A 22,626-nucleotide genomic window follows, 5' to 3' on the forward strand; every position below is an offset into this window, starting at 1 on the left:
CTGCGGCCCCGCGGCTCTCAGCGCTTCAAGGGCACGGACGGAGCCGAGCCGGCGGCGGAGAAAGCGAAGCCCGGCAAGGCGGAGAAGGAGAAGGAGAAAGCGGCGAAGGCCGAGGAGCCCGCGGAGGAGGTCGGTGAGGCCGCGGCCGGGGAGCCGCACGCCGTGCCCGCAAATGGGGGGCGGGCGAGGGGGGGGAGGCGGAGCGCTGCCATCGGAACCGTTCTGCGATCAGGGGCCGCCGAAGTATGTCAAATCCATCTTAAAGAAGGGCGACAAAACCAACTTCCCAAAGAAAGGAGACACCGTGCACTGCTGGTACACCGGGAAGCTGCAGGACGGAACCGTCTTCGACACCAACATCCAGACCAGTAAGGCTGCGTGTGTGCTGTGCGTGCGCCCTGTGAGCCTTTGTGCCTGCCTTCGTGGAAGGAACTGAGCTGGGCTGTGTGGGTGCTGGGCGTTACTGTGGGCTGCAGTGTGACATGGCTGCTTCCTGCCCCTCTGCTGTCCCCGCAGCCACAGCTGGCACTGAGTGCAGCGCTTCCAGCAGTGCTGCAGCTGCTTGGGGTGAAGGATGGGGTCTGAATGGAGAGCTTTCCTATCTGTGGAACAGGGCAGCGTGGTTAGCTTCTCTGATGAGACACTAATTGGTGTGCTTGTGTAAGAAAACCTGCACTGTGGGAGCACTGGAGCAGCAGAGCTCTGAAGCAGTCTCCTCTAGAACACCAGAAGCACAGAACGGCCCGGGTTGGAAGGGACCTCAAGGATCACGAAGCTCCAACCCCCCTGTGCCACGCAGGGCCACCAACCTCCACATTTCACAGCAGCCCAGGCTGCCCAGGGCCCCATCCAACCTGGCCTTGAACACCTCCAGGGATGGACGGGGCATCAGAGCACAGACGTGTGCTGATAATGCACACTCATGGAATGGGGGGGTTGGAAGGCACCTTTAAAGATCATTTGGTTCCAACCCCAATCGGAGAATTCAGGTGGGGGACACCGAAGAGCCAGGAGCCCTTCCAGCAGTGCTCCCAGCACTGCGAGGAGCTCAGACACTGCCAGTGATTCACTGCTTGCTTTCAAACACTTCTGCAGCATTCACAGCGGAATCAGTTCCCTGCTGGCTCTGCTGTTTCAGTAGCACTTTTATGAGATGTGCCATCGAATCTAATAATTCAGAACTGACTCTCTTAGGTTCAGTGGGTCGGTATGTGGAAGATGTGTGTCAGCGTGCAACCTGAACATTTAATGGTGTTTTTAGTGCACAACACTGAATTTTCTCTTAAAAATCTGATAGTTCCTAGAGGTGATACAAGAAGGATGGGTATTTATTTAAAGCATGATCTCAGCAGTAATTCCAGATAAAGTTCAGCGTGTGATGTTAAAGCACATAAATGTAAAACTGTCTTTCAGGTTCAAAGAAGAAGAAAGCAGCCAAACCTTTAAGTTTCAAAGTCGGCATAGGAAAAGTTATCAGAGGCGTAAGTACAAATCAGTGCCGATTCCCTCGGGACCCAAAGAGTTTTCAGCCTTCAGTTACATGGCTGCAGTGCAGAGTTGGAGCTGGTTTGTTCCCTGCTGAGGTGAAAAGGGGAAAGCTCTGCTGTCAGCAGGACGTGCTGTTGGTCCGTTCCGGTGCATCCATCCACCTGCAGCGGTGCGGGGGGAGCGCAGCCCCTTGCTGTGTGCACAGCACTGCAGCACAGAGATGATCGGGTTCCCAGGCTCAGCTGCCGCAGTGCTGTGTGCTCTGAGCAACCAGGAGATGGGCTTTTGTCAGCATCTTTTCTGTTTGCCTCAGTGCTGCTTTGTGTGCTGAGCCTCCAAATTCTGGTTGCTGTCTTGTGCAGAGTTGTGCTATTGATGCTGTGAACTGTTCTGCAGATCCACCAGCTTGCTTAAATCTTCAGCCCGCAGGTACTGGTGTGCTCGGCTGTGTGGGGGAGATTCCAGCACAGAGCGGAGCAGCGCTGAGCCTGTGCTGAAGTTGGCTGTTTGTGGCAGATAAGGATACAGGAGGGATCTGATGCTGACCTGACTTTGTATCTGTTCATATGTGTGACCTTCCGTGCAGCTGCTCTGCAGAAAGGCAGCCTTGCTGGGTGGAACTGGGGAGGGGAAGCAGCCTCGGGCACGTGGCCAGCACTGCAGAAGTAGCGGGGTGTTCTTTAGTCACTGGGTTTGATGCTCCTGTGGCACAGAGGGCCCTTCATTGGTTACAGGCCACGAGGAGCAGCTGTTTGTTGTGATGCTGATGTGGTGCTCAAATGATTGCTGGCTTTGGTAGGGCAGTCTCAAAGAAGGACGAGGATTGATGTAAAGTTGGCATTTAAGAGCAGACCTCAATGAGCACTGATCCGTGGTCAGGACAGTGGGGAGATTGAGAGGTGGAGACGGAGCAGAAGACAAAACCTCTCAGTGCTGTACATGCGGTGTTCAGCTCCAAAACGTGTTCTGAGGCCGTGCATAGTTCCCTTGAAGCAGGCATGTTCACTTCTTTGATTCAGCAGCACGTTTGCTACATGGATCTGTGGGGCTGAGCTGTGCTGGACGGCCCAGGCCGGTGCAGATTGGGTTGGTGCCAACAGCAGCTGTGGGTAAATGCTTCCTCAGATGGAAGGAATGAGGAGGTGCCTTACAGCGTGCACTGGGGGGGTGAAATGCTGGAAGAAGTTGTTTTATCACACCGAGCTTTGTGGAAACGAGGTGAGAAGCAGATCAGCGCGCTTTTTTGTTGGTGGTGCTTTAAGACTTGTTGTGTTTTCTTTTGTTTTGGTCTGTCTGTAGTGGGATGAAGCTCTCTTAACTATGAGTAAAGGAGAGAAGGCTCAGCTGGAAATTGAACCTGAGTGGGCGTATGGCAAGAAAGGGCAGCCGGATGCTAAGTATCCTTTCACAATCAATAACTCACTGCTATTTTAAGTGCCCTGGGAATGCAGCTTGGCAGAAGGATGTGCTTTGCAGGCAGGGACGCAGGGCAAAGTGTTCACTTGCTGCTTAGAGCAGGCTCAGAGCACCGGGGGATATAAATAAGTGTCACGAAGTGCTGGATCCGACTGCTCACTTGTTTGGAAGAAAACCTTCTGTCCATGTTGCTGCACTCCAGCATGCAGCAAAGGTTTGTCATTGTTTTCTACCTTTTTTTTCTCCAGCTCCTTCTGAATGCAGCAAAAGCACAGATAACAGCCAGTGTAGCTGGAAGAAGCTGCTGCTGTAGTGTTGGAGCTTGCAGAGCAGCAGCTCTGGATACGGCTGAAATCACAGCTGAATGAGTGTCCTGTTGATTTTTTACCACCTCTTCCTGCTGCTTATTAGGAAGGGATTGCTCTCCTGTTTTAACCTTACGTCTGGTAGCTGGAAGTGTTGTCCGAGCAAATTTACGGCAGCGTATCTCGAAATGAGGCAGTTTGCCCACAAGGGGAGACAACACTCCAGCAGTGAAGGTAAAACTCAGCTCTTCAGGTGGAATCGCAGTAATGAAAGCATGTTTTAGTAGCAGCTCGCCTGCAGCCCTGCTACTGAATGTCTCGCGACCGCTGGCGTTGAGCAGCAGCTGTGGTTCCACACTGAAGTCAGGATGTTAACACAGGCCAGGAAATGTGAAACAGACACTGAGCAGAACAGGTGCTGAACCATTGCTCAGCCCCACGAGCTAATAACCGCCTCGCTCAGTTTCCTTAACTTGTGCCAACAGAATTCCACCAAATGCAAAACTTTTCTTTGAAGTGGAATTGGTGGATATTGAGTGAAATGAAGGTTTGTCTTTGCTGCTGGGAATGCATTTGAGCAAGAAAGCTTCTGACAGCTGCAGTTCTGCTCTCGTAACTTCAGGATATAACTACAACTGTGGCCTTGTATTGAAATCAGATTTGCTCCCCCCAACTGCTGTACAGTAACACACCACTAAAGAAAACATTGTTTATACACGCAACTGTTCTTTTGTGTCTGCTTGCCTCCCACCTTCTCTTGCTCTAGGGGGGAAATGCACAAAGCTCAAATGCACAAAGTTACCATAGAAGCAGCCCCCTCTGAACTGCCAGTGTCCCTGCCAACCTCAGTGTCCCTTCAGTGCTGACCCATAACTGAAATGCCTTCATTTCGACCCTGAGCTCAAATCCTCAGCACTGCCTTTCTCTCCAGACTTCATCACAGTGCAGCTGCTGCAGCACTCAGCACTGTTGGTTAGAGGTGGGAAACTTCTCCTTTAAATGCATTCCAAACTGTTAGGGCTGATGTCGACCCGCCTCGAGTTTGAGGTGTTTCTGTACTATAACTACAGCACTCAATCTTTGTTTTTTGAACAAAACTGGTATTTATTCTCAGTGTGAATGAGGACATCCAAGAAAGCTCCAAGAACTGCTGAATTCCTTGCTTTTATTACGAAAATGAGAATGATCACTTTGATCAAAATGAAAAAAGTTTGCTCACATTGTGTACATGAAAAACTCTAGATACAAAAATCATCCCAAACACAGTTTGTGCTTCTTAAAAAAAGAATGCAACATCATTTTGCACTGCATTTTAATTTTTGACCCCCCCACGTGGAATAGAAAATACACATCACAGCTTTCAGAGGCTGCCACCTCCATCTGAAGAGGTTCAGCCACGAGCCTACAACAAAGCAATCTGGGATTTGCTCACCGGGGCAGAACAGCATCGCACCATGGAAATGGGTGAAGTTTTGGTTGGGAAGGAGAGCAGAACAGGGCAAAGAGCTGCTCCTCTCCCGGGGCAGCCTCTGGGGCTGACAGACGTAAGAACTGCTTGCTTTAAAACAGGAAGGTTTACTGCTTAGATCCACAGCGCCGCATTGGGCCTGTGGGGCAGGATGGTGCCTGCAGGGTCGCCCCAAGCACCGCCTCCATCCAAGGCGCAGTCGGCAAGCTGCACCACCTGCACTGCTGAGCCTGCACTGAAGAAAGGCTTCAAACACACTGCAGAGCAGCTGTGCGAGGGGGGAGAAAGTGGGCAGCAGCCCCCAGGTCAGCAGGGGGCAGGAGGTGCTGTGCCTCAGCACGCAGGGACCACGCGGAGCTGCTGCAGCCCAGGGAGAGCGGCCCACCCCCGTGCAGGAGGGCTGCGGCCCAGATGAGGTCCTGGATCGATGCCTGCGGCCACGTGGGAGGAGCTCCTGAAGGCAAGGCAAGGGAAGGGGCCACCCTGGGGCTGGGAAGAGCAGGGGAAGGAGGAGCAGAGGAGGAAATCCTACGGCTTAGATACAAGAATTGAGGCAGACGTTGAAGCTGGGAAGAAGGGGAGCGGCAGGAAAGTGTTCTCGTTTGCTTTTAGTTCTCACTGCCCCGCTCTGTTACGAATTCATCTTCCACACGCTGAGTCTGTTCTGCCCACGGTGGTTAGGGGTGAGCAATCTCCTGTCCTTGAGACCTCAGCACACGAGGTGGTGGGGCTCTGTTGGGAAATCACACTTTCTCCATGTGGGCTGAGGAGAAATGAGGGAACAGCTTGGTGGGCAGCCAGGGTCAGCCCTCTGCAGGGATCAATACGAGACTGAACAAAATGCTTCAGACAGCTCCATAAGTTAGTGCAGGGAATTAAAAAAAATGCATTTATGGTAAACTAGAATTGTACAGATACCAATTTTATCAGTTACCAGCACACAATTCTTGCTTCACACATACCCTGTGAACATCAGCTCATTTTACATGCAAAAGACCAAAAAGCAGGTATTACAACAGTTCTTTCACAACCCTAATTTAGAAAAATATATTTTACTCTTTGTTGATACTGCACAGTGAACTTCACTCGCTCTTCTGATCAAGTTGAAGGAGAATAATACTGTCCATAATTCCATGCGTTCTGGTAATTGTACTAGAACAGAAAAAGACAAGAGATAAATAAGTCAGAATGCCTTGTTGCTTTAGGCTGATGCACTTCTTTCCAGAAAGGCACACAGGGCTTCAGCATTTCGTCCTATCAGCTGCTCTGATCACAGCAGCCCCTGCAGCCACACAGGTGTCAGTTGCTCTGTGTCACATCCACAACACCTTCTGCTTGGAGCTCTGCGTGCTCCTGAATCTCAGTAATACAAAGGGTGGAACAGCTGCAGCCGTTCCCTGCAGTGCAAGGCCTGTCAACTCTGAACCGCCTTACAAGAGCAGCTGTGCTTCAGTTACAATAACAGAGCAAGGCAGATACTGTTGCCTGGGATGTTTTTGTCCATCAGCTCAGAGAGGGCTCCTGTCTGATCTCCTCCAGGTGATTTGAAATACAAGCACTCAGGGATGGACTCGGCACTTCAACAACAGCGCAGAGACCTTCACCAAGGAAGGGCACAGGTCTGCTCCCCCCGTGGCTCTGACTGCCAACAGGGCTTCTCCCCTTAACCCAGCACAGACTGGTTTCCTCGCACTGCACAGCTGACACAACTTTCTCCACCTGGCTTTGGAGTGAACATTTGTCCTTAAAACACAGACAGTTCTAGAACAAGTTACACAGCTGCCTGTGTATCTGGGAACACTGCTCTCATTGGCTTGGTGGGCTCCGTGCAGCTAAAAACAAGTTTCCATTGCACTGCTTGAGCAAACGTTTCAGCTGCCCCTCTGCTACTCAGAACAAGGCCATGCACTCCAAGCCCACAGCACGTGATGCCCATCCCTGCTGACGAGGAGCAGCACTATCCAACGTCAGGATTAACCTCATACAGACAGGGCAAGTTTCGATGCTCTGACTTTGTAATCCTCCCCTTGGCCAAGACACAAAACGAGCTGTTAGTGTAGAAGCAAGCAGAGCATGCACTGGAGGTGCTGCACCACAGGCCCAGCAACAAGAGGAAACCAAGCTTATTACGTTCCTGTGTCCCTACAGGGGATAAAATGCCATGCAGGAACAGCCTCTGATCTCACACACTTTAGGTACTGGGGCAGAGCACACACAGAGGTGTTCCAGGAAGCACCAGCTAGAGAAGTTAATGATGAAAACTCTCCTTAGGTGCTGCTGTGCTTCCCTTCATCTGAAGAGTCACCAAGCTGTTATCTGCCCCACGCTACAGAGAATTATTTTACACTTACAGGATAAAGAGCAACAAAAGCAAGATGAGGCTTTATTCCAGCCTTTCCTTAACGACTGACACTTGGCCACAGGTAAAGAGAACTCCCCAGGAAAACAACAGCTTGCATACATCCAAACGTGTGCAGCAGGAAGAAAAAACAACCCTCACCTGATACCAGGCATTATAGTTGTATGCTGCCTGATTGACCTGCATGTCTCCATCCATCATCTGTGCTGATGCCATGGTTTGCTCGTCTGTGAGCATTTTCTTCTCATCTGGCTCCTCCGATCTGCAAAGTCAGCACATGCCTGTGAAGGCTGCCTTACGTTGTGCACGCCAGTGAGAAATGCTGCCACAGACAGGAGTGAGCAGCATTTCCAAATTCAGCATCCTGTTTAACGGGATAATGCAGCAAGGTTCTGAGGAGGACAGTGATGTACGCTGCCTCAGAACAGCCTGCTGTTTAAATCATGCTGGTGCTCCAACTGAGACATCAACTCCATGCCCCTACTTGGAGCTTTGGTTACTTTTACCAGCATTCTTTAGTTTTAGTGGAACTAAATCTAACTTGTAATCACTTACAGAGGAAATCTCCCAGGATTTAAACCCTCAGTGCAGCCCTAGGGTACGCTTTTAAGCGAGAAAGCAGCCATTTTGTTCTTGCAGTCAGTTTTAAAGACAAATATATTTATTCCACAAAGTAGCAAAAAAAAATAAAAACCAACCCCAAACCACCAGCCTCAGAGGCTGCTCCCTGCAGTATTTCTGCATCAGACAATACGTCGGGGCAGTACATCATCCACCCAGTTAGCTTACACATCAGGCTACCCACCCGTTCTCTGCTCTCCTCTTTAAAGTATCCTGCTCCTTCAGAAGTGCTTGGTGCTCATCATATGCATCCAAAAGCCTGAAGGAAAAAAGAAACACAAAGTGCTTTGCTCACCATGCTAACATTTTAAGCACAAGCAATCGTTTTAAAACGTCTACTTCAAAATGCAGAAATACTACAACATTCTACCCCAGTGACCTACAACAGATTGAAAAGCCAAGGAAAAACAAAGCAAACAAATTCCACATCTTAATTTGAAGGGAGATTCCATAAAGCACAGCAAGTGTTTTCTCAGAACTGTTAGCTGACAAATCCCCAACTTGCTGAACTCCTTGCACTGCCTGCAGTTCTTTTACAGCCAAACTTCACAGAGGTTTCCAAAACGTGCTGCTCCTTCCAGCAACGGCGTCACGTCACCTTGGTGCTGCTGCACCACCCTGCACTGATGCTCAGGACTGGACTTGTCTTTAAATACTGGCCATCAGTGTTATACAGAATGAAACCTGCAGCAGAAAACATAAGGGCCTTCCTCCACCAGGGAAGGACAAGTAATGTGCTGCAGCCCACCTGAGCTGTGCCACTGCTGCTTTAAGGATGACTGCGTGCTGCTGAGCAGAAGTTGCACTTCCTTTCCTAATTCAAACTCACTGACTATCATTGCAGCTGATCATGCTACAGTTCACAAGGCACCAAATGCAAAATGCATCATCTGCCAGTACTGCTCCTGAGAAAAACGTTTCTTGCTCTTATTCTTCCTCCTGCAATACTGTTTGCAAGCTTTACACTTCCCTTTGTTTGGTCTGCTTCAGACCTGAAAGCTGCAGCACCCAGCTGCCACGTGAGCCACAGCACTCAGAGCCAGCACAAGTTGAGGACAGCTATTGCTAAAAGCACACAGCAGAAAGATTAACTCCTGCTTCATCTTGCCCAGTTACTTAGCTGCAAAATGTAAATAAAAACAAGAGCTTATTTTACAATAGAGAATCAAGACACATAAAGCTTATCTAGTGTTTCAGTAAAAGCTGCACTCTTACATGATTCTGCCATGGAAGCGTATGGCACTGCTAACACTTCCAAGTGCAGGGGAAGGAAAAAACCAACACTGCAGTTTTGGGATCTCAAGCAGCTGCTCACAGGGCACAGCAGTGCATGTAGCAGCCACAGAACTCTTTGGGAAGCATCCTCCTTCAGAGATCTTAGGGGAGGAAAACTACAGCAGGAAGTTACGGGTGGCGAGAGCTCACTGTGAGGCATCCTGAGGGACTGCAGAAAAAAGGGCTGATTTTCAGAGCAGAGATTCCTACTTCAAAATAGGACTTCAGTGTGGAAAAGCAGCCGTACCTCCAGAAAGAGCTGTGGTGGAAATAAACAGCTTTATGGGTGCACTAAGCCATCCCTGCCCTGCCACTTTCACAGGCACTCCGTGACCTTAATTTGGCCAATGCACACACTGTATCTTACTTGTTTACATCAGAACCAAAATCTTCAAGAAATTCCACTTTCCGCTGTGAAAACGTAACCCTCATTTTTATAGACAAAGAGCCATTAACAGCTTTATCAAAACAGCTCAGAATGTTTTCTTCGTTTTGTGTGAGATCACCACAGTACTCCATTTCAAGCAAGTTGAGGTACAGCTTTGTATTTTCCTGTACAAAAAAAAGAAAAAAGAAGAAAAAAGGAATAAGATCAGAACTTGTCAACCTGCTGCATCAGGTATTTAACAGACTGTGTATCTACTGAACACATTCCATAACAGCACGAGGATACATCAGAGCAGCCAACATCAGCATTTTGTTTTCATACTGGTCATCCTTGACCTGGTTTGGTGCACAAAAGGATCAAAGTGATCCAACACCCCAAAAACAGGTGCTGTGTGGAGCTAGCAGGGCTGCAGCAGTTACACAAAGCAATCCAGGAGCAATGCCTACGTGACCAATTTGATTTGCCTCGAGACGGGAACACTTCCATCACGGTTACTACTCCTAAAAGGCAAAATGAAGCAAACCCCACTTCCCACTAAAGAGTTACAACTGCAAACTGCAAATATGGCAACATCAGTTTAGAGGGACTGGTGTCTCCACGCAGTAACGAAACATCACATACAGTTACAGTACCTGTCATCATTGTTGCCATATTTTAAGAAATGGGGAAAAAAAAAGACCGGTTTGTTTTTGTTTTTAGTACAGCAAGGAAAGAACACATACTTTGTCGATTTCTATGGCATCTGACAGCACTTTTCTTGCCTTTGGAAGATTTTTCTGCACTTTGAAGAGGTGCCGAGCTAATTTGATGGCATAGAACGAGGATTCACTAACTGACTTGGCATTCCTAACAGCTTCTTCCAGCAGGCGCTCGGCTTCTTCCATGTTCCCGTGCCTGCGCTCCAAGCTCACTCTGCGCAAGCGAACCATGGCCAGGCCTAGAATGCACTCCTCAAAGGTCTTCAGGATTCTCCTCGCCTCATCGATGTTGCCTAAAACACCAGGGGAGACGCTTTAAAATATGACACTTCCAGCTGCTTCCTTCCAGCAGAACCGCTCCCAGGAGAAGCCAACCCTGCTCTTACCCTGCTGTTCCTCAAAGGCAGCCCACAGCATGTGAACCATCGGTTTCTTAGGAAGGTGTATTGTGCAAGCCCTGCTGTAGACATGCCTCACTCCTTCAATACTATGATTCTCCATGTATTTGGCATACTATAGTTGAAAACAGAGCAGAGATTGAATAATTTTACAGCTTACGTTTGCCTTTAAGTACAGGACAGAAGGATAAAATTCTTTTGTTTAAACCCATTCAGCACCTTTATTGAACCACTAGACTAGTTTCTGTAAGGAAGGACGTAGAGAGGCAACGAAGTTGGCATATGCAGCAGTCAAATCTGGTTGCAAGCAGACCATCTCCTAATGCAACAGATATAGTTATATATGAACAACGTTCGACAAGAGTACAAAAGGTTAGTCACCAGGTCAGCGTATGCCATGGGAACAGTGGCCAACCACCTCCCTTACCTTGATCCAGAAGTCCTCATAGAGGGCACATGAAATAACACATCTCTCAAAGAGGACCACAACTCGTTCATGCGTCCCATTTTCTATCTCAAATTCTAAGTACTCTTTCCAGTTTTTTAGCTGAGCTTTCTCCAGAGGTTTCACGTGGAAGTAAGGCCTCTTTATCTGCAACAACCACAGGACGTGAGGTAAGACTAACAAGCACACAGGCAAGCCGGTTAAAAACCAACCACACACCATTCAAGTAATGGCATTTTATAGCAGGACTTCAAAATGGTACCTTATCACCTATTCAAGTCAAGTGGGGTGATCCCACTTAACTGAGAAACATGGCTGATGGCTACATGTTAGTCTAGAGCTTGGTTTACCCTGAAAGCTTTCTGAGTGCAGACGTACACAGCATCTGAAGAAGGCAACAAACATAACAACCCTGCAAACCCTTCCACTGCAATCTAACAGCAACGTTATAAGCAACAGTTACTGTGCACAAACATACTGTCCAAACACTCACCACTGCACTAATAAACATCCTACAGGTCAACTTCCACATCTGGTTGAGGATCATGGCAAGGAAAGACAGCATTGATTTGAATTCCATATCAAATGTTTAAAGTAAGCTGATGACTCCATAAGTAGTGAGACTGCTAGGCCAGGCTGGATGGGATCCTGGGCAGCCTGACCTGTGGCTGCAGCTCCATGACAATCCTTAAGGTCCCCCCCAACCTACACCATCCTGATCCTGTGACTGCACTGGCACTGCTGCCAGCAAGAGCTGGGCTGGACTGAGCTCAGCACAGGAAGTATAAACACTGCTCTAAACTAAGATGTCCTTTCTTTCTCTTCACATTTAATTTTAGTTGATTATTTATTGCCCATACTGCAGCTCCACCTCACTATACACTCATTCACTCAAGTGTTGCGTTATTACAAGTGTTATCACAATTAAGGAGGAATATTCAATCCCTTAAGGCCACTCCGAATTTAAAGCCCATCATCTCTCTGTGATCCTCACTGAATCCTACCCTGAGCCCTGGTAGTTTGTTGTGGTGATAAATCCACATACATTGTTGCTGCTAAAAACTAAAAGTAACACAGGGCTGTGAGGCCTCTACCACTCCCTGACATCTGCTGCACTTCTTCCCCATCTCTGTTGTGAAGACACATTTAAGGTCACATTACACACTCCATAGATCCAAAGTGTTAGTGTCTACACAGCAGATGCTCTCTTGGTAGAGCAGGTAGAGATTCTGGCCAGGACTGTTACAGAATAACCTGTTTCCAATACATTTTCCATGGCACATCCACACTTAGAGCATTCTCAGAAGCTGCGGGAACTGTAGCTAAACCTGAGCCAGTGACAGCTCCATTCACCACCATTCTGTGCTACCTAACAGCACACCTGAGCCTCACTTCCTCTTGAGAAGCTCTCTGTATCTCTGTATCTCTGCTCCCTCCAGGACAGACACCTGGCACAAAGGAGATCCTGCAGCACCTCTAACTGGTGACAGCCCTCCAAGCTGTGCTTCCATTCACTGCAGCTGCCTGCTAGGATGGGCCACGGAACCACAGGTCTGAGTTCCCTTGGCTTGTACAGCACCTTGCCCACTTTACCAAAGCACAGCAAGGAAGACAGAAACAGCTCTGAGATCATGCAGGCCATTAAGGAATCTCCGACCATCCCACCCGCAATTCTTGGGCACAATGTGCTCTTTGTTCCTCCTTTCAGTGTTGCAACACAGTACCAGCTCACCAGAAAACACCCAGAACTGAAAGCCTCAGGCTACTTTGCCTAAAGGAGTTCAACTTAACTCTACACAGAAAGTGTTTTCTACTTGCTGTGATCGAATTATTACTTTAATTAACTACTTTCAACATGTCACACATGGGAGCAGCATGTTAATGACGGTTACTTCTGGAAAACAAAAGCTAAATGATTTTAGATGCAAGAATATAATCCGAAAATACACAGGCAAACCAAAATCTGTTTTTTCTTTTAGGACATGCCTTCCTTTCAAATGGACGAAGGCAGAAGACAGCAATTCCAATTACTGTGTAACAGTGCACGCACAAAGCAGGGCTGAATTACAGCACCACCCAGCTGGAAGGTGGGAAGGGACCTGTGAGGACCACGGAGCCCAGCTCTCCCCTCAGGCAGGCAGCACCGCAGCACCACAGCACTGCACAGCACCTGTGTGCACGGAGCGGCTCAGCGCCACACGAGCCTGCCTCTGCAAATGCTGCTTAAAGGCCTTTTCAACCTCAGGTGACAGAGCCGGCCCCACAAGCTGCTTGTGACAAGAAGAGCAAGACGTGAAGCGAGATCTTTACTCAAAGTCCCACAAGAGCTTAAACTGAAGGCCTCACTGTTACTCAAGCTCTGAGTTCCCAGTCTTACGCTCAGAACTCTCGCGTGCCGCCTTACGAAGCAAAAACAAACTTACCCCTTCTTCAAATGTCCACCTCTTACTGACTTCATGTTCATTGTGATTGAACATTTCCTGATGAATCTCAATGATTCTGTGCCTCATGTTCTCTATTTCAGTGATTAGCTAAAACACAATTGTTCAGAAATGTAACACAAGGAGACGCTGCATCAGCTTTGTAAACACACTTTAAGACAACAGAACTATGCATAAATCAAAAGTAGCACGGATGCATTAAATGCTGCACAACACAGCTTGGGGGAGGGAGGAGTATTACCCCGATGATGCCTTGGTTCTTAGTGCAACCCAACTAAAGGTTTTCTACGTGAAGTTTTGGTCTTATCTTAAAGATGAGCTCCATTTCTTTGACACCTACGGAAGTGCTGTTAGAGCATGCTCTACAGACAAAAGCTGTCTGTCTACAGCATGAGGCAAGGAGCAGTGATATGCAAGAGTAAGGGAAGAGATCCCGACAGAAACTCTCTGCATATGTACCTTGGCAGGGTCAGTGATGTCCTCGGTACCCGAGGGCAGGTCGTCGCCAGCCGACGCGTCGCCCCCTGCGTGGCCATTCACAGATGCCAGCTCTCTGCGCAGCTGGATAAACTGCTCAGAAGTCAGCAGGTCTCGAGGCAAGTTGTTCTGGACATGGTCTTTAAACCTACAAGTAGTCAGAACACATCATCGCTAATTTGGCATTTTATGCTTACACAAACCATCAGAGCACAGTAAATCCTGTCAGGTTCTGAATCACCTCATTGATCTGGAGCACCAGTGAGCACACACTTCTGAAAACAAACACACAGAACAAACCTTCTACTATGTATCAGATGTTCACGAGTTTCACATTTCAAAGAAAAATGGAATTACGAACTTAAATAATGAAAACAAACCTCTCAGATCTGCAGAAATTACAAGGAAGATCACTGCATAACTTAACCAGGGCTTCTAGTTCTCTCAATCTCTCCATACTAATGTAGAGCTCAACTATCTGTAACTTAGCTAAGCATTTCTACTTATGCTTAAACAACATGATGTCACCACGCTCAGTAGTGCAGTTAATGTGGCAGAAGGAAGCGATGCCATCCAGAGGGATCACAGAGTCATAGAATCACAAGGTTGGAAAGGACCTACAAGATCACCAAGTCTAACTGCCCTCCCATCATCATCACTACAAGCACTAACCCACATCTCACAGCTCCTCATCCAGACGCCTCTTCAACACTGCCAGGGATGGTGACTCCACCACCTCCCTGGGCAGCCATTCCAGTGCCTGACCACTCTCTGAAAGAATAAGTTCTTCCTCACGTCCAACCTAAACCTCCTCTGATACAACTTGTGGCCATTACCCCTTGTCCTGCTCGCTGCCCGGGAGAAGAGGCCAAACCCCTCTCCACCACAGCCTCCCTTCAGGAGGTTGCAGAGTGCAGTCAGGTCTCCCCTGAGCTCCTCTTCTCCACACTGAACAATCCCAGCTCCCTCAGCCGCTCCTCATCAGCCCTGTGCTCCAGACCCCTCCCCATTTCGTTGCCCTTCTCTGCACACACTCCAGGGCCTCAAGGTCTTTCTTGTAGTGAGGGGCCCAAAACTGAACACAGCACTCGAGGTGCGGCCTCACCAGAGCTGAGTGCAGGGGATGCTCACCTCCCTGCTCCTGCTGGCCATTCCTAATGCAGGCCAGGATGATGTTGTTCAGGGCTCATGTTCAGCCGAGCATCAACCAACACCCCCAGCTCCTTCTCTTCTCCACACTCACAGCCACTCATCCCCAAGTCCATAGCACTGCATGGGGTTGCTGTGCCCAAAGTGCAGGACCAGACACCTGGTCTTGTTGAACCTCAGCCCAGCCATCCAGCTGATCCAGATCCCTCTGCAGGGCCTCCCTGCCCTCAGGCAGATCCACACCACCTCCCAGCTTGGTGTCATCTGCAAACTTGCTGAGGATACACTCAATGCCCTCATCTAGGTCATCAATAAAGATACTAAACAAGATGGGCCCCAGTACCGACCCCTGTGGTACACCACTTGAAACGGGTCACAGCTGGACTTCACTCCATTCACCGCGACCCGCTGGGCACGGCCCTCAGCCAGTTCCTTACCCAAAGAAGGGCAGACCTGTCCAGGTCACAGGCAGCCAGTTTCCCCAGAAGCAGCCCGTGAGAAATCATGCCAAAGGCTGTGCTGAGGTCTAGGAAGACATCAGCAGCCCTTCCCTCATCTACCAGACTGGTCACCCAGTCACACCAGATCCTGGCCAACTCAAAAGGTGGGCACGTGTGAACTCAATGAGGGTCAACAAAGCAAAGTGCAACGTTTTGCTCTCGGGTTGGGGTAATCCCAGGTCTGCATACAGACTGTGAGAAGACCTTACTGAGGGTAGCACTGTGGAGAAGGACTCAGGGTCCCTGAATATGAGCCAGCAGTGTGCTCTTGCAGCTCCGGCCAATGGTATCCTAGGCTCCATCAAAAGAGAAGTGGCCAGCAGGGAGAGGGAGGTGATTGTCCCCCTCTACTCTGCCCTCATGAGGCCTCATCTGGAGTCCTGTGTCCAGTTCTGGGGCCCCCAGTACAGGAAGGATGTGGAGCTCTTTGAGAGGAACCAAAGGAGGCCACTAAGATGATCAGAGGCTAGAGCACCTCTTCTGTGAGGAAAGGCAGAGGGAGCTGGGTTTGTTCAGCCTGCAGAAGAGAAGGCTGCGAGGAGATATCACTGTGGCCAGCCAATATTTAAAGGGAGATTATAAACAGGAGAGAAGTCAACTTTTTACACGGGCAGACAGTGGTAGGACAAAGGGGAACAGTTCTAAACTAAAAGAAGGGAGATTGAGAGTAGATGTCAGTGGAGGTTTTCACTGAGAGGATGGTGAGGAGCTGGCATAGGCTGCCCAGAGAGGCTGTGGGTGCCCCATTCCTGGAGATGCTCAAAGCCAGGTTGGATGGGCCTTGGGCAATGTGTTCTGGTACTTGATCTAGTGGCTGGGAATGCTGCCTGTGGCAGGAGGGTTGGAGCGTGGTGATCCTTGAGGTCCCTTCCAACCCAGGCCGTTCTGTGATTCTACAAAAGTGTTTTGCCACACGTGAGCACTGCAGGAGGTATTAAGTTCTAAAAGGGTCTCATTCTACAAGAGCTTTCATTCTATGATTTTCTTTCCAAAGACTGACAATTCCAAGGCATTCTTTTAATCTGCAGAACAATTTGAGACCTAATCTAAAACCATATTCCTAAAATGTGCACCGGCACTTTAAAATAGCTAGTGAATATGTATGAATAAATAAAAGAGAACTATTTTAAACTGTTGCTCCAGGTGACCATTTTCACATGCAAAGAAGTAGGTTTGCACACAGTTAAGAAATTCACAGCATTAGCTACACCTTTGGTTCCTCTTTACCTTTGGAAGTGATGACTGTAGAGCTGTGTTGGAATTCCAAGGATACGATCATATATGGATGTAACTTCCCTCAGGTTTCCCTGCTCATCCTCCCAGTTTATATACATTTCCCACAGTCTGTCAGAACGGAAATCTGTCCCAGCAGCTAAAACTGCATGTTCATAGGCTCTGAAAAAAAATGTAGTCGTTTCTGGATGCAGTGATAGAGCAAGGAAGAAAAGTTCTAAGAAAAATGCTCATTTACTTGCAATCATACTTAAACTGCTTACTTAAAACTATCTTCTGTGTGTCAGATGCATGAAATCGAGAAGGTTTCTCTAGAAGTTGAGAAGGTTTCCACTTGCAGCTCCTCCTCCAGCCCTCAGCTCACACTCCTCTGGCTGCACAATGCAACCACACACATCCTTCTCACACCATTTACTCTGCTCTCAACTTACCCTCGAATAGTACTGTTAGCTTCAGGGTCATCAGGGTCCAAGGTGTCCTTTAAGAAGTTTATATAATGTATCCAAAGATCAACACTAAGAGGAATTGCCTGAAGCCCTCTGCGATAAACCTATGAAGAGAAGGTGAACTGTACTTCAAATACTTAATGGTGTCCTAATAGAGAGGCAACACTGTGTTATCCGGTGAACCTTAGAAATACTAATTACTGGAATTTTGTTTAAATAATCTACCATTACCATTCGGGTGGAGGTTGGATAGAACATGGCAATGTTCTGATCTCCACGTGCAGGTCTTGATCTTCAAAGCGCAGCGGTCCCTGCATTCTGACCAGGTTGTGTGGGCAGGCTTTGGGGTATTGACCATAGGGCACAGACCCATTAGATCATCATTGACAGCGTCTGACCAAAAATGCAATAAGATGGAGCAATTGTGACCAGCAAACCAACTATATTCTTTTGAAAATGAGTAATAAATGTAAGTGAGAGAAAAGCCCTGCCCTACTTGTTAAGCTGCAGTGTAATACAGAGGCTTGCACTGCAAAGCTTGACAAACTGTAGAGGTTTAACGCACCTGCCAACAAAGAGAGAAAACATTAGCTACAATGCCACAGAAGTGACAAGTGCAAACAAAATCCCTACAAACCTGACCATACACGGCAGGTTCTGGCAGCCAAATGACTTGTGGTACCTCAGTCATTATTTGGCTCACAGGATCAGAGGCAACAGCTTCGTCCAGCTACCTACATACCTCATCGGACTGCTTGATGTTGTCATGTCTCTTCTCCAGGTCTGCATACTTCTTCCAGTACCCATAGCAATACGGATAGTGTGTGAAAAACTTGTCAAAGGCTTTCCTGGCAGCTGGCAAGTGGTTCTGCAAAGAAGCACAAAACAAAAGGTAACAGACTGTTTCCAACACCAAGTTTGAAGAACAAAACAAGCATGTAGCTAGCGTCTTGTCCTGGCATCAGGTGCCATCAGACCAAAGTCACACCTAAAGCACTAAGCCCACCCAAAGACTGACCAAGACAAGTCTAAGAACAGGGCAAACATACAACAAAGCTTCCTCAGAAACCTTTCCTGGCCACTTCATTTGCAGTTCAGAGACCTCCTTAGACAGAATCACTTGGACATTACAGCCATGCACTGTGTGTGTGTGTGTGTGTGTGTGTGTGTGTGTGTGTGTGTGTGTGAATTTACACAGGCTCAACAAGCAACAAGATAAACTTCTGTTTTCACATATTCTGCTGCAAGAAGCCCCACAGGTTATCTGTCTCTCATGAGAAAAGATACTGGTCCCTGTTTGTTGTGGTGCACATGGCTAAGCAGGACCCAACTAACACACAGCAGGTTACACACAGCTTAGTCTAATTAAAAACTGAGAAGGGTGTTACAAAAGTCGAGCACAATCAACGTGTCTTTAAGTAATGCTGACTGTGCTCCAGTGCACAGCCGATTGTTTACCATCAAAAACTAAGTGCAAAGATACTTTCACCTTTAGAAGCCGGAACAAAATTCTTGCAAGAGTGAAAACAAACAAATAAACCACAGTATTCCCATTTTCAAATTAGTTATTGTTTCAGTATCATCTCAAAAATAGCTGTTATCTTATGATCTTGACAACCACCTTAAAGCAGCGCACACCAAAGCCTGACATACAGTTTTTTTTGTTAGTGGAACATCCAGGAGCTAGTTTGGTTTTCTTTGGTTGCTTCTGGCAGACCAAGGAGGCAGGGGCACACACTAACCTCTTGCTCTACGTACTGCAGTAGATAGACCCATCCTGTGAAATCCTGGGGATTGTCCTCTACTACTTTCCAGAACTTGTCAAAATCTGGAGGGAAGCCAGCCTCAATATCTGTAGTCTGTAAACTCCCAATATTTGGAATTTCCCCCTCTTCTTGCGTGTTGTCTTCATTCAGGCCAGGGGAACTATCAGGTGATTGTTCCATCTCAGTTACACTCATAATTTCCGTGCTGAAGTCCATATTCTGCTCTTCTGCTGCTGTTTCAGCACCATTGCCAGTGCCGTCACTGCTTACAGCCGCTGCCGTTGTTGTCTTCTCCTCCTCTGTATTATCTGAGCTCTGCATAGTCGAGTTTTCCATGCTGTCCTACAGAAACAAAAAGATTTCATATTCAAGCAGTGAAGATTCACGCAGAAGTTGGCTGTGAAACAGCAGCCCGTGTAGTCATTAATTCAACCACAGTACTTCAGGAAGTGGCAGTGAGAGCTGTGAGTGCTTCCATTTAAAGGGAACCACTTATTCCAAACAGACATTACTGACAGCAGAAAGCTGCCTGCTGGCTCTGGCTGATGCGAAGCATCCCTGGGTTGACCTACAAAATAAAGAGCTGTGGCCATACAGATCCACCCATTTTGTTATCTTGAAAGCAATGAATTCATGTCAATCTCTCTCTTGTTCTAAAGAGCGAGTGCAGAAGGTTCTGAAAAGCCTAAAAAGCTCAGAAAAAAATTGGGATTTTCCCTCAACAACCTGAGGATGGTTTCTAGTTTAACTAAAAACAGGAGTCTGAACAGATCCTTCCACCATCAGATGGAAGAGGGTTGCACTTGAGCCCGATGTCTCCTGATTTCAACCAATGCTCCCTGCACTCCTCTCATCGCAAACCTCCACCAACTACAGCTGCTTCTCTCAGCCCCACTCACAGTCCAGTGCCAGCACCAGCCCTGCATTTGAACACAGGGACGCAAACACGTCGCTGTGGATTTTCCACATCGTTATCTCAAGGAGCTATCAAGGCATAAAAGTGAACAAATACAGCTTTCATGCATGACTGTGGCGTCAGTTTATTCCAAGTAAAGAAATCCATTAAAATTTATACATCAAAAAAGAATTCTCCGGCTCAGTACAGATCAGCATCTTCTGCCAAAATGAATCTGTTTCGATTCTCGGACAAAAACAATGTTGGTCACACAGCTTGTAGCTGTTGCTAAGCAGTGCTGTACAGAGGCCATCCCAGCCTCTCAGTGAGGGCTGCTGGGGGGAGACAGAATCGGGACAGCCGGCTTAAAACGGCCAAAGGGAGATTGCACAGTGTGTGGCATCAGGTGGAAGGAGAGTCTGAGGGGCGAGAGCTCATCTCGCTTTCTTCCACTCGCTGGAGGCCATCAGTTGGTGAACGGCAACTGCTTGTGCATCACTCATACACGTATATATAGTCACAACTGCTATGCTTTTTTCTTCTCTCTATCTTAGTAACCAGCTTTATCTCAACCCATGAACTCTTTGGCTTTTTTCCCCACTGAGAGAGGAGGGCAGTGAGCAAACAGCCGTGTGGTGCTCAGCCACACGCCGGGTTAAAGCACAGCACCATGCTCAGGGCGCCCTCACCGCCTGCCTGAAGTGGCCCAGGTGATAACCTCACAGAGAGCAGAGCTACTATCAGCTGCAGACTCAGTGAGCATTAAAGACACCCATACACACCAGTGGGCCACAACAGACACGTCAGCAGCTCCTTGTGTGCGGTCACACAGAAGCCAGGTGGTTGCAGCCTCCTCCTGCCCCTCAGGACAGACTCTGCCTGCCTCCCACTCCTCACTTTGATCCCGCTGCCAGACGCTGCCCTGCCCTCCTCCAGCCCCTGCCAAGCTCTGCAAGCCACTGGGGGGAATCACCCAGCCTGGCTCTCAGCTCAAGCCACATCCCAATGACAAACCCATCCCAGCTTCTCCTTACAGAGTAAGATAACAAATTCTTTTAAAAAAAAAAAAAAAAAGTCCCACCCCCATTTCTTATCTCCAGAATTCTTAAGCCACCAGTAACAGAATGGAAAAAAATTTGGCAAAGGAAACATGCCTGTCCCCTATCTTCACTGCCTGAGCTAACAGCTGATGTTTGCCGAACAGCTCACCACGTCAGCTGACTCTGAAGTAGTTCTAAAACGTCCATGTGGGTCTACTTTGTAAGTTTTCTAACTGCTACTTAAAAAGAAAGAATTATTTCAGCTCCCTACCGGATACATCATCAGGCAAATCATTAAACAGTGTCTTTCCTTTATGGAAAACTACTCAAATGTGTATCTTTATGCGACAACTGAAATCCACTAGCCACACCCTGACCATGGAAAGGACTTTGCTGTCCTGCCAGCAGAGAGGATGCCCTGTGTAAGACAAGCAGTTTGCCTGTGTTGGGAACCAGTTCTTCTTTTAACTCGGAGAAGAGAAGGCTCCATGGAGACCTCATTGTGGCCTTCCAGTGCTTGAAGGGAGCAGATAAACAGGAGGGAACAGCTGTTTGTGAGGGTGGATGGTGACAGGACAAGGGGAATGGTTTTAAAGTGAGACAGGGGAGGTTTGGGTTGGATATGAGGAGGAAGTTTTTCAGCCAGAGGGTGGTGAGGCATTGGCACAGGTTGCCCAAGGAGGCTGTGGATGCCCCATCCCTGCAGGCATTCAAGGCCAGGCTGGATGTGGCTCTGGGCAGCCTGGGCTGCTGGTTGGCGACCTGCACACAGCAGGGGTTGGAGCTGGATGAGCACTGTGCTCCTTTGCTACCCAGGCCAATCTAGGATTCTATGATGATGAACTGTTAGCCTTCTGATGTCTCAGAGCATCCACAACCTCCTTGGGCAACCTGTTCCAGTGCATCAACATCCTCTGTGTGAAAACCTCCTCCCAATAAAGCTGCCCTTACAAACACAGCAATTTTACGGTGTACACTTTTCCTGAGATGCGATGGATGTTCCCCACTTCTGTACTCAACTTCAAGTCCAACCATGCCCTCGGGTTGGGAGAGAGAAAAGAGAAGAAGGAAACAAAGAGAGAGAAGCACCTCTTTCTGCAAATCCACACAGCCACATAACAGAGCAGCTTAATTCCCGGAGTCGTTACGGCTCACACTAAGGCAGATCACCGTACCGGATAACCTCAGGTCCCAAACCATTTCTCAGCCGGTCTCAGAGGCCCATCCCGCACACGGCACGGCCGTCAACAGCCCGCACTCCCGGCCCGGCGCCGCGCGGCTCCCACAGCACGTTACACGTTATAACGTTACACGTTACGTTACACGTTACGGCTCGGCGGGGCGCACGCTGCGAGCACCGGAACGCGAGGCGCGGAGCCGCCCGGTTACGGCGCCGCTCGGCCACCTGGCGCCCGTTTCAGCACAGCTGGGTCGAAGCGCCTTCCCCCCTCGCGCGGCCGTTTGTTCCCGCAGCGATCGGCAGCACGAGGCTGAGGGCCGCGCGCCCCGCCCGCCTCGCGCCTCCCGGCCCGCCGCCCGCTACAGATCCGCACCGCGGGGCCGCTCCGCGCCGGGCTAGGCCGAGCTAGGCCCAACTAGGCCGGCCCGGGCCGCCGGGCGAAGGAGGCGCGCCCCGCCGGCCCCCAGCGCGCTGCCCGGCCTCGGCCGGGACCGCCTGCCCGGCCTCCCCCGGCCGCCCTCCGGCCCTGTTCCGCACCCACCTCCCGGGGCCGAGCAGCGCAGCCTCCTCGCGCGGCGCCGGGCCTCAGAGAAGAGCGCGGGCCGCGCACGCGCACCACGTTCCGCGCCTGCGCACCG

General features: G+C 48.9%; 2 protein-coding genes and 1 non-coding gene across 3 annotated transcripts; 1 reads left to right on the plus strand and 2 right to left on the minus strand.

The window, feature by feature from the left end:
* Positions 1–3: 3 nt before the first annotated feature.
* On the plus strand, positions 4–3,931 carry LOC122171019 (peptidyl-prolyl cis-trans isomerase FKBP3-like; the record flags this gene model as incomplete). Its single annotated transcript, XM_042838344.1, has 5 exons — positions 4–129; positions 233–368; positions 1,414–1,481; positions 2,788–2,885; positions 3,695–3,931. Coding segments are annotated over 5 exons (483 nt in total), but the record flags the coding sequence as incomplete, so codon positions are not given.
* Positions 3,932–4,288: 357 nt separating this feature from the next.
* Positions 4,289–22,607, minus strand: PRPF39 (pre-mRNA processing factor 39). Its single transcript, XM_042838343.1, has 14 exons — positions 22,530–22,607; positions 18,850–19,215; positions 17,850–17,975; positions 17,093–17,211; positions 16,656–16,823; positions 13,762–13,927; positions 13,285–13,392; positions 10,844–11,008; positions 10,405–10,531; positions 10,043–10,311; positions 9,300–9,484; positions 7,842–7,916; positions 7,178–7,298; positions 4,289–5,829 (listed from the first exon to the last, which is right to left on the minus strand). Exons 2-14 carry the CDS (start codon positions 19,207–19,209, stop codon positions 5,776–5,778), a joined length of 2,043 nt encoding a protein of 680 aa, XP_042694277.1. The 5' UTR covers positions 19,210–19,215; positions 22,530–22,607; the 3' UTR covers positions 4,289–5,775.
* Positions 9,885–9,970, minus strand: LOC122171020. The gene has a single exon (XR_006171896.1). It is a non-coding gene; the product is annotated as a small nucleolar RNA SNORD127 (small nucleolar RNA).
* Positions 22,608–22,626: the final 19 nt, after the last annotated feature.

This window comes from Centrocercus urophasianus, unplaced genomic scaffold (genome assembly GCF_019232065.1).
Source record: "Centrocercus urophasianus isolate 14NV4802_14NV808 unplaced genomic scaffold, USGS_Curo_1.0 seq_767, whole genome shotgun sequence".
Taxonomy (NCBI): Eukaryota; Metazoa; Chordata; class Aves; order Galliformes; family Phasianidae; genus Centrocercus; species Centrocercus urophasianus.